The 19,832-nt window shown below is 34.2% G+C and overlaps 1 protein-coding gene and 1 pseudogene across 5 annotated transcripts in view; one reads left to right on the forward strand and one right to left on the reverse strand.

Moving 5' to 3' along the window:
* Positions 1-19,832, reverse strand: part of MLIP (muscular LMNA interacting protein) — a 137,708-nt gene that overhangs the window by 74,841 nt on the left and 43,035 nt on the right. For 4 of the 5 annotated variants that reach the window (XM_078055223.1, XM_078055222.1, XM_078055224.1 and 1 more), the window contains exons 6-7: positions 7,676-7,741; positions 7,333-7,392 (exon numbers count right to left, since the gene is read on the reverse strand). In XM_078055223.1, the coding sequence (XP_077911349.1) occupies positions 7,333-7,392; positions 7,676-7,741 (126 nt within the window). Of the gene's footprint in view, positions 1-7,332; positions 7,393-7,508; positions 7,593-7,675; positions 7,742-19,832 lie in introns of all 5 variants that reach the window. The other variant, XM_078055227.1, reaches the window with a different exon arrangement.
* LOC118520362 (U2 spliceosomal RNA) lies at positions 6,708-6,825 on the forward strand (annotated as a pseudogene).

Genomic DNA, 19,832 nt, shown 5'->3' on the forward strand with positions numbered 1-19,832 from the left:
TTTCAAAATACCAAAGGCGTGAATATAGAGAGGAAGGAGAAGCCCAAGGATTGAGTCCAGCCACATTCTAGCATTGGTTTGGGAATAGTTTGGGAAGAAGAGGATGAGCCAGCAAAGGAACCTAAGAAATAATAATGGCAAGTGATGTAGGACAAAAGCTGAGAGAGCATAGTGTCCTGGAAGGTGCCAGAGGAACGTGTGCCAAATAGGAGGGAGTGACAACTATCTCTAATTCTGCAGATATGTCAGCTCTGACCAGGGCTGAGTTTAGAGCAATGGGAACCTGGGAAAGTGGTGTGGGCAGCACAGTGGGGACAAAAATCTGAATGGAAGGGATTTATGAGGGAATGAAGGAAGAACTGAAAGCAGAACACATAATGGTTTTCAACTTTTTCTTTACCAATTTCTTCCCCATCATAAGGTTGCTTTTTAATCTCAGTTAATAATCTTAAACCTTTCTTCACTGAAAGGTGTTAGTAATTGAATAACTAAAAATATGAGTTATACAATTCTTCATTTTCCCTCCATCCACCTACAAACACACTTGCACCGTACCTGACATTTCCTCTGTTTTCTGTCCTGTTAGAATGGCAGATATTTCCAGCTTTTAATCAAAGGACACTTACTTGAATTAGACTGTAGGTTCCATGTCCTTCTGAGGGATTTTCATCCTTCAGGAACTCCCTTTCTTTTGTATAATTAGTACCTCCCCTCTAATGAATCTACCCCATGCCATCATGCTCTTGTCATTTTCAGCTTTAAAAAGCAAACCAAAAATTCTTCCTTGATGCTACTTCAGACCAATTTCCTTCTCCCTTTCACAGCCCAACATTTCCAAGTAGTCGTTTCTGTCTGTTTGTTTTACATACTCTGTCTCTGCTTTCTCACCACATACCACTTTTCAACATCAGAGTTAAAGGACAGCAGAGGTGTAATGTGAGGGAGCAAAATTTGAGGATGGTGAAAAGAAGTATCTCTGAGGATGATATCAAGATGGCCCTTCAGCCTGGCTGGGGGAAAGGGGGACAGTTAAGCATAGGTTTGGACAACTGGACAGTTCTTGATGCCTTCCTTGAGGATGACAATGGAAACAGCTATCTGAAGAGGAGCGTGGAGTGCCATAAGCAAAGGTTCAGGGAGGCAAAGATGAGGGACACTGTCACTAGGGTGGGAAGAGAATGGCAAGGGGGGGATGGTTGACGTTATAGATTTCTACAGCCTGACACACAAGTTCTTTCTGTTCTTCATAAAACAAAAACAAAAGACAAAACTCGACAGAATTGGCAAATCCTAGGCACTAGGCTTTCGTGTCTTCCACCTCAGACATCAGGCACACATACAGCCAAGTTAGCCTATATGCTCCAAGAACTTTGAGTTTCCATGGAAAAATAATAAGACATCTGAAAAATGTTAACGCTGTAGGAGAAAAACAATGGTGCAGTCATTCCTTTCCTAGGTTTTTACACAAGAGAAACATGTCCATACAAAATCTTGTTTATAAGTGTTCTTAGCAGCTCTATTAGTAATAGCACCTAAGTAGAAATAACCCAATTGTCCATCAGTTGGTGAATAGTTAACATATGGTACAACCATATGACAGAATACTACTCAGCAATGAAAACAAATTAACTATTGTTACATGCAAAAACATGGAGGAATCTCAACTGCCTTCTACTATGTATAAACAGCCAGACTCAAAAGACTACATACTGTATAATTCTATTTATATGGCATTCTTGAAAAGGTAAAAGTATAGAAACAGAGAAAAGATCAGTAGCTGTCCAGCACTTGGGTTGGAGGGAGGGACATACTATAAAGGAGCACAAGGGAACTTTTTCATCTGATGGAAGTGTTTTGTACTTCAGACGTGGTAGTGGTTATATAACTGTATTATGCTTTGTGAAAACCCATAGAAGTATACACTGAAAGGGTAAATTTAACAGTGGGTAAACTATACCTCAATAAACATGACTTTATTTTCTTATTATATTAGTCACCATACAGTACATGACTTTAAAAAGGAGAACTGTATCCGACATAATAAATAACATAGAAATTGAAGGACAGAATACATACTGAGCAAATTCTTGAATTGAAATATCAAATCAAGGAATCCCCTTGAAGGAATTAGGAAGCAATAAATAGAAAAAAATATATAAAGATTAAGGCTTATGGAAAACAGAAACAAAAGTGACAAAATCACTTTATAAGAGTCCCAGGAGGAAGAAACATTTGAAAACTAATGACTAAAAGCTATCCTGAATGTGAGGGACAGAAAAGATTGAAGACTTCAAAGGAGAGGTCACAGAGAGTACCAATCCAGACATGTAAGAGAAAAAAAAATGCGCATTTACATTATAAGAAAAATCAGTCATATTATAGATAAAGATAAAATTCTACAAACCAAGAAACAGACTCTTTTTAAAAATTTTTTTATTATGTTCAGTTAGCCAACATATAGTACACCATTAGTTTTTGATGTAGTGTTCAACGATTCATTAGTGTAAAAACCCCAGTGCTCATCACAACACAGTATTACAGGAGAAACAGACTCTTAATCCTAGAGAACACACTGATGGTTACCAGAGGGGAGGTGGGTGTGGGGATGGGTTAAATAGGTGGTGGGGATTAAGGAGTGCACTTATTGTGATGAGCACTGGGTGTTGTATAGAACTATATTGTACACCTAAAACTAATATAACACTAATATATTTAACTATACCAGAATTAAAATAAAAAACTTAATAAAGAAGTAAGAGTTGGACAGCCAAAAAAAAAAAAAAATTCTAAAAGTTTACAGAGCCACACTGTAAATGATCACTCTGTAGCAGAGGACTAAATGTCACGCTGGCAAAATACTTCACAAGTATGTTGTTGAAGAAAAAGAACCTAGGGCGAAAAAGTATGAAGAGATAGGACCTATAATTTTCTGTTCAACAAAACTATAATTTAAATGAAAGAGCAAAATAAAGATATTCTCAAAAACATAGGCCACAGAATCAACACAAAACCACCTTGTTGTATATAATTTTCAGCAAGATTCCACCAAGAAAAATAATTAATCCAGAAAAAAGCTATCAATGTGTGAGAAATCAGGATCTAAATAAAGAAGATCTCAAGAAAAATATAACAAAGATATTTCAAGGTTTAAAATTGATAGGAAAATAAACATAATTATAATCTTTAAGAATTTATGTGGAACTAAGAAAAGTAACAAAAATGTAAAATAAAATATTCAAAATTTTTTAAATTTTCAAATCAGTAAATGTCAAAATACTAGAAGGAAAGCAGGAAAGTAAAAAAAAAAAAAAAAAAGACTTAGGATTCCAGATAAACAGATTCTCTAGATTGAATATAAAAGTGATATCCAGAAATATTTTGTCCTGAAAATAATTAGACCAGAGGGCACAAAAAAATTAAAAAAAACAACAACAACTAAGTAACAGAAATTAGTAAAAAAGTAATAAGGAAAGAAAGTAATAGAAAATAGTAACAAAGATATATCTAAGAAAACATGAATTTAAAATTATATATATTACCTACATGGGGTCACTGTTTTCACACTAGATTAAGAACAACCTCAAGCTCAAAAGGATTATATATGCTAGAAAAGGTTATAAAAATCAAAAAGATGAGAATGAACACCACACATAAGCAATAGCAACACAGGTTCAAAATATATAAGTCAAACCTAATAAACAGTACTCTAGCTTTATCTTTGTCTTGCTCTCAGCAGCAATTACCACGATTATATTCTCTTAAATACTCTCCTCTTGTAGCTTCCATGTTACCACATAGTTCTGATTTTCCTCTTACAATAATGGACATTTCATCTCCTCTGCTGGCTTCTCCTCCACCCCCTTTATTGGACCTGCAATGTTTTGTTCCTTGGAGCTCTCTGTAGGGCACTCACAACATTGATGTGCGCATCGTTCCCAGGTCTCTCCTACTAGTTCCAGACACACTAGGTTAATGCCCCCCGATACACACTTCAAACTCATCCTGTCCAAAATGAACATAACCCTCTTCCCTCCTCTACATGGTTGTCTATGCTCAAGGCAGAAACCTAGAGTTCATCCATGATTCTTCTCTCCTTGACTACTCACACCCAACCCCACAGCAAGCCTAAAATACCTCTCACAAACCCACATGCTTCCCTCTGGCTCCCCTGAGCCCACCCCATCTAGGCATCATCACTGACTGCTCCTCTGACCTCAAGAGCCCCCCACAGGAGCCATCATGATCATTTTCAATGGTTTCATATTATTCCCCCCATATTTTTGTATCTTCCCATTTTCCATGGAATCCAAACTTTACACCATGACAAATATAAGCATACCTTGTTTTATTGTGCTTCACTTTATTGTGCTTTGTAGATAACGAGTTTTTCACAAATTGAAGTTTTGTGGCAACCCTGTGACAAGCAAGTTTATCAGCACATTTTCCAACATTTGCTACTTTGTGTCTCTGCACCATATATTGGTAATTCTTGCAATATTTCAAACTTTTTCATTATTATTATATTTGTTATGATGATCTGTGATCAGTAATCTTTGATGTTACAATTGTAATTGTTTTGGGGTGCCACGAACCATGCCCATATAAGATGGCAAACCTTATCTATAAATGTTGTCTGTGTTCTGACTGTCCCAACAGCTATTCCTCAATCTCTCTCCCTCACCTTGGGTCTTCCTATTCCCTGAGATATAACAAAATTGAAATTAGGTCAGTTAAGAACACTACTCGTAAGTGTTCATGTAAAAGGAAGAGTTGCACATCTCTCACTTTAAATCAAAAGCTAGAAATGATTCAACTTAGTGAGGAAGGCATGTTGAAAGCCAGGATAGGGCCAGAGCTAGGCCTCTCATGCCAAACAGCCAAGTTGTGAATGCACAGGAGAAGTTGTTGCAGGAAATTAAAAGTGCTACTCCAGTGAACATATGAGTGATAAGAAAGAGAAACTGCCTTATTGCTGATATGGAGAAAGATTTTGTGATCTGGATAAAAGATCAAAATAGCCACTAACATTCCCTTAAGCCAAAGCCTAATCCAGAGCAAGACCCTAACTCTCTTCAATTCTCTGAAGGCCAAGGGAGGTAAGGAAGCTGCAGAAGAAAAGCTTGAAGCCAGCAGAGGTGGGTTCATGAGGCTTAAGGAAAGAAGCCAATTCCACAACATCAAAGTACAAGGTGAAGCAGCAAGTGCTGATGTAGATGCTGCACCAAATTGTTCAGAAGAGCTAGCTAATTAATGAAGGTGCTACACTAAACAGAAGATTTTAAATGTGGACGAAACAGCCTTACATTAGAAGAAGGTGCCATCTAGGACTTTCATAGCTAGAGAGGAAAAGTCAATGCCTGGCTTCAAAGCTTCCAAGGACAGGCTAACTCAGATGTTAGGGGCTAATGCAGCTGGTGATTTTAAGTTGAAGCCAGTGCTCATTGATGATTCTGAAAATCCTAGGAATAATCCTTGAGAATTATGCTAAATCTACTTTGCCTAGATGACAGCATGTCTGTTTATAATATGGTTTACTGCCTATCTGAAGCCCACTGTTGAGACCTACTGCTCAGAAAGAAAGATTCCTTTCAAAATATCACTGTTCATTGACAAAACAGCTGGTCACCCAAGAGCCCTGATGGAGATGTATAGCAAGATGAATGTTGTTGTCATGACTGCTATTACAATATCCATTCTGCAGCTCATGGATCAATCAATGAGTACTACTGACTTTCAAGTCTTACTACGTCATTTGCCGACAACATGGGAAGACCTTGAGAATATTACGCTAAGTGAAATAAGTCAGACAGACAAATACCATATGATTTCACAAAAATGTGGAGTCTAAAAAACAAAACAAATGAGCAAACAAATAAACAAAAGCAGAAAAAACTCATAAATACAGAGAACAAACTGATTGTGGCCAGAAGGGAGGAGGTAAGGGCACTTAATAAATACTTGTTGAATGAAACAGTTGTCTTAAATTTAGTGACCTAGAAAAATGTATTTTTAACACTATAAGCATTAAATATTTGTTAAATAAATCAATAATATATATTATTATTCACATATTACTACTTAAGTCCTATTCCTATTATAAAATATAAAGTACTTTTTATACGTTCAACAAATAGAATAAAAATATATTTTAAAATTTATATAGCCTCGGAAATCAAACAATATTTCATATTTTTAGATTAAAAGATTTAAAGAATATATAATGAAATAGATAAATATAATAACTACAATTATCTATTTGTAGGTCCTCTCTGCTAAAATATAATTTCTTAATATTGATGATTATTGGTTACTGAGTTCCTATGTCATTATTAATGAATAATTGTAGTTTTGACAATCCAATCAAAAATTAAGATACTCTTCTAGTTATAAGCAATTCTGTACATTTAAAACCTGCTTTGTATACACAATGTACAACTTTTAAAGGGAACCTGAAAAAAGTGTTTATACTCACTCCAAGAGTGAAAATACAGCTGACCAAAAAACCCTAACAATTATAAAGAAAAAGCCACAACCATTTTGAAAATTTAGTGAGTAGATCTGTATTAAATATTTAAAAAAACAATTTGGAGAAATGTAATATTTTATTCCAACAAATGAAAATGACTATAAAAAGGCAATAAGTAAATACTCAATTACAACAATTAATGACTTAGAAGTATCCTAACAATCTAAAATATCCAGGTTTCATTGCTTCTCGGCCTTTTGGCTAAGATCAAGTGTAGTATCTGTTCTTATCAGTTTAAAATATCCAGGTTTCTACCCCTTTGAGTCAAAGAACAACAAAATAAGCTTAGTCGACCAAAAGGAAAAAAGTTCCAGAAATAATACCTGTATGCAAGCTCTTAGCCTAACGTAACTTCAGTCTACTTCCTTTCCCACTTCTGCAATTCTAAGTGACTATGAATTACATAAGTACTGAAGCTATGGTATGAGATAAGGATAAGCCACAAATTCTATATGCGGTTCTTAAAATGCTTCTTAAAATGCCAACATATAAGGACAAAGTCTGATAGTCTGGCTTTCAAACTGTTTTGAACTTAACCCATAGTTAGTAATAAATTTTACTTTGTAACCCTGTACACACATACTTACATACATACATGTAAACAAATTGAAACCTATATCAACAATGCTACTCACTACTTGTAATAGAGTCTGATATTTTACATTCCTACTATTGTGTTTTTAAGATGCTGGTTGCTATTCAACTAAATTGACGTCCCAATTCACTATGGGGCCTTAACCTGCAGTTTAAAACCATTGATCTAGTCACTCTTATGGTTCAGCAAATTTTATTAAATATATACATACTTTCATTGTGTCAGAACCCAACAATGTCTGTGAGGAACTTGAAGGAGAATCAGAAGAATGCTGGAAAATAAAAAGGAAAAAGAAGGACAAACCTAAGATGCATCATACTCAAACAGAGGAAAATGAAGAGAAGCGAAGCAAATGTTTGAATTGCACATTCTAGTCTAGGGCATTACCATAGACAAGGAATCCTGTAAGACCTTATCAATGGTAGCACAGAGCTCTTCAGTTTGCTGCCTGAGCTGTGCAGGAAAACAAAACTGGAAGAATTGAAACCAGGTACTGAGTTAGCAATGAGTTTCGGGATTTTGTTTCAAAATCATGGGTAATCTGAAGTCATTACCTCCAGAGGTGGGTATAAAGTGTTGTCCTTGAAGACACTTTCAGTCTTGGCTGGTTCATCGAGTGCCTAGTGATAAATGAAATAGTTCTCATGTGAGGCTTTTAGTCAAATATACATGGAGTAGAAAGTCTCTTCAAAGAAAGCCCTGTATCTCAATATTTCAAAACGGAAAAAAAAGAAAGACTTTGAATCACTTGATGATGAGCTATTATTTGGCATAGAGGCATTGCTCACATCTGTCTAGTTTCTCCAATGTAATAAGTATCTCCAATATAAGGTGTTGAAATAAAGAAAGGAAGCTGAGCTTTTTAACATACATACTGGAACTTGGACACATTATACATCCAGATGAGTCTTGTCCCCTTCAAAAAAGTCACTTTGGGAAGCTACACACAGAAATAATGATGTAGCCATTTCTCAAAATACTACAAAAACTATTTTTGAGGAAATGCTTCAGGGCCAGTTTAACAAAAAACATGCACACACAAGAGAGAAACTTGCCTCATTTTTAATCATTTATATGCAAAAAGTTTTGGTGACTTTATTCACCAGACTTGGCCTCAAATGACATCCAACTCTTTTGAAACATATTTTTTACTTATTGTGATATAGTTCAGTTATCTACTTCAGGTATAGAGTTCAGATAGGGAGAAACTAAGATGGCACTCTGTAGAGTGTAGGTACTCCACTGAGAATAATTAAAGTATTACAGAACAATGGAAGCCAGTGTGTATTCCTCCCTGCTTGCTTTTTCATCTTCCACATGCACCTGAGAATTTTGTGTTTATCATCATGTGTATGTCTTTAATTTTTAAAACATATCAATATATTTATACATCACTAAACAATATATAAGGTTATGTTGTGCAATTCTTCTAATTTCATGTAAGTACAACATATGCTTCTGGAAATTTTTTGTATTTGTTTGCTAGTTTTAAACCACTTTATTATGGTATGGTTGACATACAAAAAGCTGTACCTATTTAATGTATGCAACTGATGCGTTTGGAAACAAGTATATATCCATGAAACCATGTCGACAGTCTATTGCCATAACGTCCATCACCTCTGAAAGTTTCCTCTTGCTCTTGTTATTATTGTTTTCCATATAGCTATTTATTTAGTTGTTTGACCTCCACATTATATCCCATTGTATGCATATTCCACAACAAAATGGATACTTCTTCTAGTGCTGAATATTTAAGGTGCCCTGTATTTTTCCTCTTAGAAACTGTAACAACTATCACCCACGTACACGTATCTTTATAACATACTTGTAGTTTAGGACTAAAGATAAAGATAGTCAATTTTATCAGATATTGTCAAATTGTTCTTTAAAACAATTGCATAATTTTACACTCATAACTGCAATGAATGAGAGTTCCTGTTTCTCAGACTTTTAAAATGTTAACATCCTGACATACATAAAATATTTCCCTTTGGTTTTACACTGAATTTGCCTGATAATTTTTGAAGTTGGGCATCTTTTATGTGTTTACTGGCTAATCATGTTTCCTTTTATATATGTACTCATTGTTCTCTTGGGTAGTCTGCTCTTTATTCATTTGTTGGAAAATTTTATATAATCTGGATGCAAAGTATTCGTCAGCTAGATGTGGTGCAATGTCTTCTCCCAGTCTTGCCTTCCCTTTTCATGATTGCCATGTCTTATGATAACACACACAGGTTTTCATTGCAATATGGTCAAAGACTTCATCATTTTCGTTCGTGATTGGTGTTTCCTTTAAGAAATTCTTTCCTAACCTGGTAAGTCACTCCCTTGGGCGGTAGTCTTAAAAGTTGGGGTGCTACATATGTGGTCTAAATTCTCCATGCCTCATGGAGAAGCTGGGAGTTGGGAATTCTCTCCCAACTGCATGAAGCTGTGCCAGTATTGGAGTTTATAAGGACAGTGTGTCTCAGTCTTTTTTTTTTGTTTTTTTTACCTGTTTTGATTCTCATTCACCCAGTGGGTAGGAGTCACTCACATAGTTTCTGGATTTCTCTCAGAGGGAACTGCTCCACGTACAGCTGTACATTTGGTGTGTCTGTGGGAGGAGGCAAGTTCAGAAGCCTCCTATGTCGCCATCTTGGTCCCACTCCTTTATCATCTCTAATATTTATTTGTGTCTACCTACTTTTTTAAATAATCAACTTTTCCAGAGAAGGATCAATTTCTCATCTCTCAATTGGACTACATTTTCATTTTGATCTTCTTTAGCATATTCATATTCCATTTAAGTAATATCTGTTCATATCTTTATTAATTCCTTCCTTCTACATTTTTTGGTTTTATCCTGACCTTCCTGAATGTATTCCTTTTGTTGCATTTCACAAGTTATGATATGTAGTATTATCACTGTCATCCAATTTTCAATACATCTTTAAACATTTCTGTTAAGATTTCTTAGATTCATTGGTTATTTAAAAGTGGTTTTCCCTTTTAGTTTTTAAAAATATGAGGATTTTTCTCAATTTTAAAATTACCTACTAATCTAGTTATATTATGGCCAGGGAATTTCTTCTTGATAATAGTGACTTTTTATGAGTTTGAGATTTATGACATAAGACATGGTTTTGTAAATATTCCATTTATGCTTAAAAAAATATCTATCTTCTAACTGTTGTCTGCAGGCTTCTGCGTATGTGCAAGTGTGTATCTGATCGAAATTATTCATTGTTTTGTTCAAATTACCTCTAGTTTTACTGGGTTTCCTGCATACTTATTCTATCAATAATTGAAAGTGGTATCATCAAATCTCAGAGAATGATAGTGGGTCTGTTAATTTCTCCCTGTGATACCAGCAATTTTTGCTCAACATAGTTTGAAGCCATTTTATTAGCTACATTCATAATTAGAAGTAATCCTCCCTCATGAATTAAATATTTATCATTATGAAGTGACCCTCTATCTCACCAGTAATGCTTTATGTCTTAATATCTATTTTGCCTGATATAACCAAATGCTCTGATTAGCATTTTACCAGTACATCATTTTTTGCCTCTTTTTTTTCAACTTCCTGCATTCAAACATTAAAAATCAGTAGTTTATAAATAGCAGATGTCTAGAATTCATTTTTTGATCCAGTCTAATTCCCATTGTTTTTTAATTGGAGAGGTTAACATTTCTTTTATTACAATTACTTACATATTTAAATGTTGCCAAAACATTTGTTTTATTTTTGTTTCCCTTTTCCTATTTCATTTTTATTCAATTTTTGAATATTTTAATTGATTAAATTTGGTTTTTTCTAACTGATTTTCCCTCCACTAATTTGGATATCATGGCAAAAAAATGCTAGAGACTTTCATTTTCTCGGACACAGATATATATTTCCTTGGTCTCAAGAATTAAGGTATGAGCTTGTGACTTATTCTTGGGAAATAAATGTGAGTAGAAGTCATACATAACCTCTGGTGCAAGGCAGCTAAGAGTGGATATGACTTTCCATCATTCTCTCTTTCATCTTCTTCAGATAACTAAGATACAAGATGGAAGCAGACTACCTTCCTAATCACTGAATTACTGAGAACTCAGGTGGGAGAGCCAAAATGAACTCTATTAAACTGTGATATGGAAAGGAAATAAACAATGATTGTGTTAAGCCATTGAAACATCAGGGTTTGTCCACTGTGGCAGTGAATGTAGCTTACATTAAAACAAATATAAATTTATAGACTTTTTTTTTTTTTTTACAAATTAACCTTGAAAAATTTTCTATTTATACCAAGGTCTAAACCAAGCAATACAAAATCTAGATTCAATTCACATACTATTCAAGAATCTAGCAATTGTATAGCTCTCTTTACCCCCTACCCTTGTTTTTGTTCTAATTGCCTCATAAATACATTTAAATATGCTAGCAACACCACATTATCATGTTTTAATTTTTGCCTTAAACAGTTACATGTATGTTAAAGGAATTTTTACAAAATAATATTTTACAGTTATCCACATGTTTATTATTTTCCATGCTCTGCATTCCTTCTTGAAGTTCTGAGTTTATTATTTATTATCTTCAGCTTGACAAACTTCCTTTAGCATACTTTGTTGTGCAAATCTGTAATCAACAAATTCTCTTAGTCTTCTTTCAGCTGAAAATATCTTCATTTTGTCTTCATTCTTGAAGGGATTTTCCCTAGCAACACAACTTAGTTTTTTTTCCTCTCTCTCTCTCTCTCCGCATTTAAAGGTATTATTCCATTGTCTTCTGGCCTCCACTGTTTCTAATGAGAAGTTAGCAATTATTGTATTGTTGTTCCTCAGTATGTAATGCATTGTTTTTCCCTGACTGCTTCCAAAATTTTCTCTTTATATTTGATCTTTAGAAGTTCGATTGTTATATGCCCAGGCATGGTTTTTTTTTTTTTAATTAAACATTCTGGGGACTATCTGAGCTTCTAGAAAGTATACATTTACATATTATACCAAATTTAGAAAAATTTTAGCTGTTATTCAAATATTTTTTCTGCCCCATTCTCTGAGACTCTAATTACATTTTGATATCCCCCATGTCACTGGAACTCTGTTCATCTGTTGAATTGTGTTCCCCTTTTATTCAGATCAGATAATTTCTAGCAATTTATCTTCAAGTTCACTGACACATCTGCACCTTCAAATTTTTCTTAAACAAATACACTGAATTTTCTATTTCCAATATTTTATTTTTCAACTCTAGAATTTCCATTTGAGTCTATTTTAGCTTCTACTTTTGTGAAGTCCTATATAATTCATTATCAGCATATTTTCCTTTATACCCTTGAGGATAGTTACAAGAATAGCTTTAAATTCCTTGCTAGCAAATTGCAACACCTGGAACATCTTTGGGTCAATCTCTGTGAATTACATTTTCTCTTTGAGGATGGTTTACATTATCCTGTTTCTTTGTATGTCTAGAAATTAGAAACTTTTGAATCCTAGATTTGTTGTTATTGTTGTTTAGTTTTAGCAGGCAATTAATTCAGCTCCAAACTCTGTCTTCCTGATTGTGGGCAGCAGCTGGAGTCTCTGTTCAGTTATTTTATCCTTAGCTGGGCTTAGCTGGGCTTACCAGGCACATGTGTAATTCAATGGTCATCCAGGGGTTTGGACAGAGTTTATATGCAACATTTGGGGCTTCCTTTCTGTGACTCACTCTTTTCCTGGATTCTCCCCTCACTTTCCAGATCCTGTGTAACTTTACATTCTCTTCTCTGATTCCTCATCCAGTAAGCCTGCTGGTTTCTTGCTGAGTTTTCGTTTGCTCTATGGTAAAGAGACAAGGAGCCTCCCGTAGGTGAAAACTCATAAAATCTAGAAAATCACTCAATTCTGTTATCTCTTTACAAACGTTGAATCTATTGCAGTTTCTACCTGCTCTTGGTCACTTGGTCCAGTACTTTTAGACAATTATGTTTTGTATTTTGCCCACAGTTTATCAGAGTTATTTACAAAAGAGTTGGTCCAATACCAGCTACTCTTCCATTTCTAGAAGCATAATGAAACAAACAAATTTTAATTTTTTAGCACAGATTTTCCTTATCACAGAGACTGTGTAAATTCAAATTTTCAAACCCACTTCAGGGTAGGCTTATGGTTAAAGATTCTGTTTTTTCCTACCCTGAGCCCAGGCTGATATAAAAAAATTTGCTTGTCATTTCCCTTTGCAATTTTTTTTTTTTATCCATCTTGTAATTGAGAGTGTAACCCTTCAAAGAACCCTGGCTTTATGACAGGTAGGCAATTCCAGTCCTCATCTCACTCAGCCCCAAATCTTTCTCTCCCTTCACCAAGTTGATAGTAAATCCCAATCCCTATGATTAGTGAGCACAATATCTTCAGAATAACTAAGCATCCTGAATATAAAAGTGCTTTTGGTATTTGACCCTTGGGGATTTCCCCTACTTTTTTATGAGCTCAGCTTCATATTTGGGGTGAATCACATGCAATTGCTGTGTTCAACTGGATATTACAGGCTGTCCTGTCCTGTTATTTAGATTTACCTTCTATTCCTCCTTTCTTCATCATCAATCTGATATACCCACATTCTGACCAGAGAGTGTCAGAGCAGCTCTGGAACCATGCAATCTAAGGCTCAACACAATCAATTTTTCCCCTTCTAACAGAGCCAGTGCTATAACAGATCCAGAACTATTAATCTTCACCAACAGGAACCATGTGTAGATGCTAGTTGGCATTTTGGCCTAGGATATATGCCTAAGAATTCAGAAAAGTTACATCTAAAAATAAGAATTTACATCTCCTCATTTCAATAAGTCACAAAAGAAAATATTGTCTGGAAATTTTTTTTTTTGCAAAATCTACTATTCTGGATTAACAAAATATAAAATATTATCTGTGATAACCTAATAGAAAGTGTGTGTGATTGCCTCTTTCATACCATAAAAAGTTTTTCTTTTGCCTTCCTCCTTTGTCCTCTAAACTTACTAGTCATGAGTAATGGATAGCAGGAACAGAAAATTTCATAAAGATAACTCCTGGTTGTTATCTTTAACAAGCGTTAAAGATAACTGGTGTTCAGATAGTTTAATTTTTCTCTGACACGTGTCTTAATTACCTATTTACCTTGCTGTTATGGACATGGCCAAATACGTGACCCCTACCACTGAGCAGATGGAACCAACAGTTTATTAGTCAGATATATTCACAGCCTAGAGGAAGAGAATATTGCACACCACACAGGTCCACACAAGGGTTGTGCTCAGGTACAAAGTGAACAACCAAGGGTGGTGGAAGGCAGGCTTTGTAGTATCAAGAGGGTGACATACGTGTCCCCTGGTTTGTAGAAGGTTGTGATTGCCTTGTTTGATTCAGTAGGAACTGCACCTGGTCAGTTTGATAAGGAGGGTTAGGGGACCTTATCTGGGCGGGGGGACAGTGGGGAGGGAAACTTGAAGTTAGGCTCCTTGAGCCCCCTCCAATTTCACTACATGTCAAGGTGGCACATAATATGGGGCCTTAATTTTAGACTTTACACCGCACAGGGCTTCTAATTACAATGATCATTATGGAGAAGAAAAAAGTCAGAAATCAATGACAAGGACTAAGAACAAACTCCTTAGGGGAGCAGTTTGATCTAGCCCTTCTTCACCTTTCCAATAATAGCTTCTATTTTCTCTTCATTTGCAAGCTGCTCTTCAACCGCAAAGAACCACTTGAGTTCTTTGACCTTGTGGTTACCCTTTAACTACATGTTATTAACTCTGCCTGAATTGTCCTTCCTTCACTCTCAGCTCACTTCAAGAATTCCCATTCATCCTAAAGATCCTAATCAAATTCCTTTATGAATTATTTTTGGCCCTCATACTAAGAAAAGTTTGTCATTCCCTCCTTGGGCACCATATTACTTTGTACATACTTTAAGCATATTATATCATAATTACTTTTCAACAGTATCTATACCCAATTTGACCATTTGTCCCTAACACAATCAGAAAAATATGGTATTTATCTTTATAGTCCCAGGATAGAGCCAGTGATATGTGATCAATAAAGACTTTTAGGATGAATTGAAAGCATAAAGTAACAACTAAATGGAGTTAAATGAATAAATGAATCATACAAATAATATGATTTTAATCTTCCTTGGTAAAATGTTCTAGAGAAGTAGTTTAAACTCTTTGAATATTTGAAATAACAAATACTTTACTTTTTTTCCTGCATTTCAATTAAATTTGTTTACCATCAAAGATCTGAGCGTATGATTGGTGTTAATGTAATGAGCAGGTGTTTTTTCAGCCACAATCAAATAAGGTTAATATCTTGGTTACTCTGCAAGAACTTACTATAGGCAAACACAACTTTCAGTAGGCCATTTAAAATATTGAAATTTACTCAAAGAATGAAAAAACTATCTACCCAGAACCCTTGGAAAATTAAGGAAGATAACTGGTATTAGGTGAATAATGCTGAAACTTTGAAATAGGGCAATTTTCAGACTGCATTAAAATTTTGGAGAAAAGGTTATTTTGAGTTTCAATAGATTATAAATTTACTAGAATTGATTTTTTTTATTTGATGAGTAGTTATTTGTCAAATGTATCACCTTGATTCACTCCTCTGCCAGCCATAAAGAGTTTTTTTCTCTGTGGTATAAAAATATATTTAAATGAAAATATATTAAATCTCCATTAAAAAGATTCTAACCATAGATTACTTTTTGACACCTTAGCCAGCAGGAATGTATTGATGTTTTTTTAGATTTATTAATTTTGAGTGAAGTTGTCTCAGAATATCCTCCAATAAAAGATGTGTATTAAAAACATATATTTTCTACCAAATTGGACTGTAGCTATGTGAGACATAAATGGTGAATGTTTTGAATCCTATTTTTAAAGATTCTTAACTAATGTAAAGTTATCAGGAATAGTTTCATTCAAAGTAGTTATCTTTTGCTCAGCACAGCCAACTGTGGGATCCAGTTTTTAAAAAGAGACCTAGTAAATCAGATTTTTAGTAGAAAATAGTTTCTGAGCTCAGCATTACACCATAATTAAGAGCCAAGAACTATGAACGAGCACTGTAAATCGAGGTTCTTTTGGGAATATATGCCAATAAAGTATAATAGGTGCTTCTCATCTGAAAGGAGAACTTTGATGGAACTGCAGGCACTTTTAAGTCAGATATATTAAATCAGTCTAACCTGCTTTCTGGAAATAGGATTAAGTTATAGAAATCTGAAGACAGCATGAATCAATTGTACTCTAAATAGAGCCAGAAAGTAAACTGCTTTCAAAGGAAGAATAATCTAAAAGGGCCTGTAAACTTTTCGTGATGCCTAGACTATCTAATTAGATTGGATTTCAAAAATTTAATGGGACAGTTACTCTATTTTAGTCATGATCAAATTAACCCTCCCCCCCCCCAAATGATTCATGCTGAACCTAAGTGCTCCTATACTTTGTTAATCTGACCAGCTATGTATTTGGTAGAATAAATCCTCTGAAGACTACCAAAGCTTTGTTTGATTTTCAGTCATTAACACAAAAGCATTTGTAGGATTAGAGATATCCTCAGCAAAATAAATCTCACTTTGATCATATAGTTGGAGATTCAGGTCTGAATAACTTTCAGATCTGAAGAAAATGGGGAAATGTACACTGTAAGCCAAAAGGGCTTCCAGATACTTAAAAGTACAGCTTCTTTAAAGATACAGATATATTTATCATTACATTGTTTTCATGATTGGTTTAAAATATTTAACAATTGAGGAAATCTACTTGGCATTTATAATCCCAAAATCATTGAAGAGTTGAACATCTGTTCCAACCACACAGAAGGAAGGGAATTTGTGCAAACCATTACAGCCTATTTCAAACCCATTCATTAAGGCTTAATAGCAGAAAAATTCATATTTTTCCTTCATTTAATCAAGGACATCAGAAAGTTGTGCCTTGTTTCCAGCCCAAACCTCCTTCATTGTAATGTGCCTCATCTCAGTAACTCAAGGAATTGGAGTTGGTTTATAAACACTCACTCAAGTCTCAGAGCTAATCATTTCCAATTCTCTTTAATTGTTCCTTACTAAAAAAACAAAAACAAAAGCTTTTGTTGCTCTAATTTGATGAGGATTTTAATATATTTTAGCAAGTAATGAAAAAAAGTATTGTAGGCAAAAATCCAAAATCATCATTTCTTGCTCAATATTTCACTTTAGCTAGTTGATTTCACTGTTGTATGGTGAACAGGAAAAGGATGGGAGATAATCATGTAAGGTCCAATTCAGCAACATACTAGCTCTGCTGCTTTGGGGGATTTACTTGGCATCTTTGAACACCAAAATCTTCACGGAGTTGTGAGGATAGCAAAACGTTGAATATTCACAGAATATTCAATATGGCAGCCATTGTGATTGTATTTTCTAGTTGTTAAAAAGTACTAAGTCTAAAATCAACTTACTTCCCTTATAGTGGAAGGTCCTTTATAGCTTTTACATGGAAGTAGTATTGATGAAGTTTATTCTACCCTAAAGGATTCTTAATTATCATCGCCCCAGTTATCATACATTAGGGTCCTTTATTTTTATAATTCTTTGAGCAAAAATTTGCCTTAAAATCCTCTGAAATAAAATTGGACATTTTAGTGACCTACTCAGCTGCAAACTAAATTCATTCATTCATTCAATGAACATCTAACAAAAAACTACTATATTCCCTCAAATAGTTCATAGTAGAAAAAAAAAAAACCTACCAACATGTATAATTAAATATGGTTTGGTAAGTGCTTTAAAAGAGACGTGTGCATGGTATACAACTGCCTGAGGAAAACCAACTGGAATAGATTTGGGTCCTGGGCACTTTTCCATTGTCAGAGAAATGGGAACACATTCACTTGTACTAGTCAATTAAGAGATGTCTCTCTAGTATAGGCCATATGCTAAGCTAGCAACCATATTTTGTTAAATTTTTGAGACATGCAGAGATCTTAAAATATTCTCACAAAGACATATGTTTAATCAGATTAAAGTTTACCAACTCATGCTTTAAAAATTTAAGCTGGCAATTTAAAACAAATTGATTTAAAAACTGACAAGACATCTCAAATCTTTACCATTCCATTTTTATAGCATAAGTTTTACAATTGTCTTCAGAATGGCTATTCTTTCACTTCCTTCCACTGGGAAAAATAAAACAATTTTTATATTAACTTTTATTTAAATAATTAACCCTACAATTTAAATGTGCCATTTATAAAATTGAGCTACTCTATTATTCTTCTTTCAAACTCACATAGCTTATGAATTAAATGTGTCTTGAAAAGGCAGATAGCAATGCCATTTGTTGGAAAATTGTACCTAACTCCAGCCTTGATTTTATCCTGAGGAATATTTGTGAGGAAAGGAACAGAGAACTTAAATTGCTTTAAAAAAATATGCTTTCATGGAAAAATATGAATCACTTGTGAAACAATAAAGATGCATATTGTTTTATTTCATGGAAATATTCCTTTCCTCATCTTTCCTTTCCTTAAATAATTTCATAATAAAAATAAAAAGCCATTTATTTGGAATGTTAATGTGAGTCCTTCAGTTTAATTTTAACTTTTTTACCTATTGCTATCGACTCAGATGATAAGAAGAAAAATTAGTCAATAAGAGAAAGATCTTTAACATTCTCTGAAAAGAACAGTAGCACACAGAGCAGGACTAAAAAGTAATGTCCATTTCAAAATTATTTCCTCTACAATATGGTTGAACATATTGTAATAAGGTTTGTGGACAGTCACAAATGCAAGCTGATCTGATTACTTTGTTCCTGCTTTATAATCACTTGTATTTCATCCTCATCTCAATCTTGGAGAAAATGATTATTGGCAGGAGATGAAGCCAAAGACTCTGAAGCTAACATGTTAAAATATGCCTTACATTTATCTCTTCCTATAAAGCCTTAGTTAAGACTTAAGCTAAAAATGCTTTCTTCCTAAACGTTCATGGGGAAAAAAATTACAGAATACAGAATAAGCTATAAATTTAAGTTTTGATGCAGACAATAAATTACAGAACAGAATTACCAGAAACCTCATGTCCCCTGCCAACAAAATGTACTCTTTTGAAAATGATAGGTTTCATTTAGGGGTGATTAAAGCTGAAACCAATCCAATGATTCAATGATAGCTTAATATGTGATTGAAAGGGATGCCTGTACTTCAATTTGGAGAAAATCTTGCTTTGAAAAATAGTATTATTTCTTAAGGTGATTCCAGTTCCTCGTTAATTATACTATAAAACAAAATGTGATATAAAACATCAACTGTGAGTTTAATGTGACTAGGGGAGAGAATAATTGTTAAATTGTCTAAATTAAATTAGTTACTTCTATTTTTAAAGCATTCCACAGCATAGACCCTAACAGAATATTATAATGGGACCACAGCATCTCCCTTCCCTTTAATTGTGGTGTTCTGTGTGATATTAAAGGGATCTCATAAAATATTCCAAAGTGTTAATTCTTCCGAAAACAGAATTTCAGATGATTAGAGTCTTAATTTTCCTACTCAATTCAGAAACAAGTCCCTTTGATTTTAATGGCATAGGTTGAGTTCTATTATATAAACAGATGGATAAAAAGACCTAAATTACCAGATTTATTTTTTAAAAAACTACCACCGTGAAAGGAGTATGGAAATATCATTCAATATTAGTGAATATGGACATAAATG

The sequence above is a fragment of the Halichoerus grypus genome, chromosome 9, assembly GCF_964656455.1.
Source record: "Halichoerus grypus chromosome 9, mHalGry1.hap1.1, whole genome shotgun sequence".
Lineage (NCBI taxonomy): Eukaryota > Metazoa > Chordata > Mammalia > Carnivora > Phocidae > Halichoerus > Halichoerus grypus.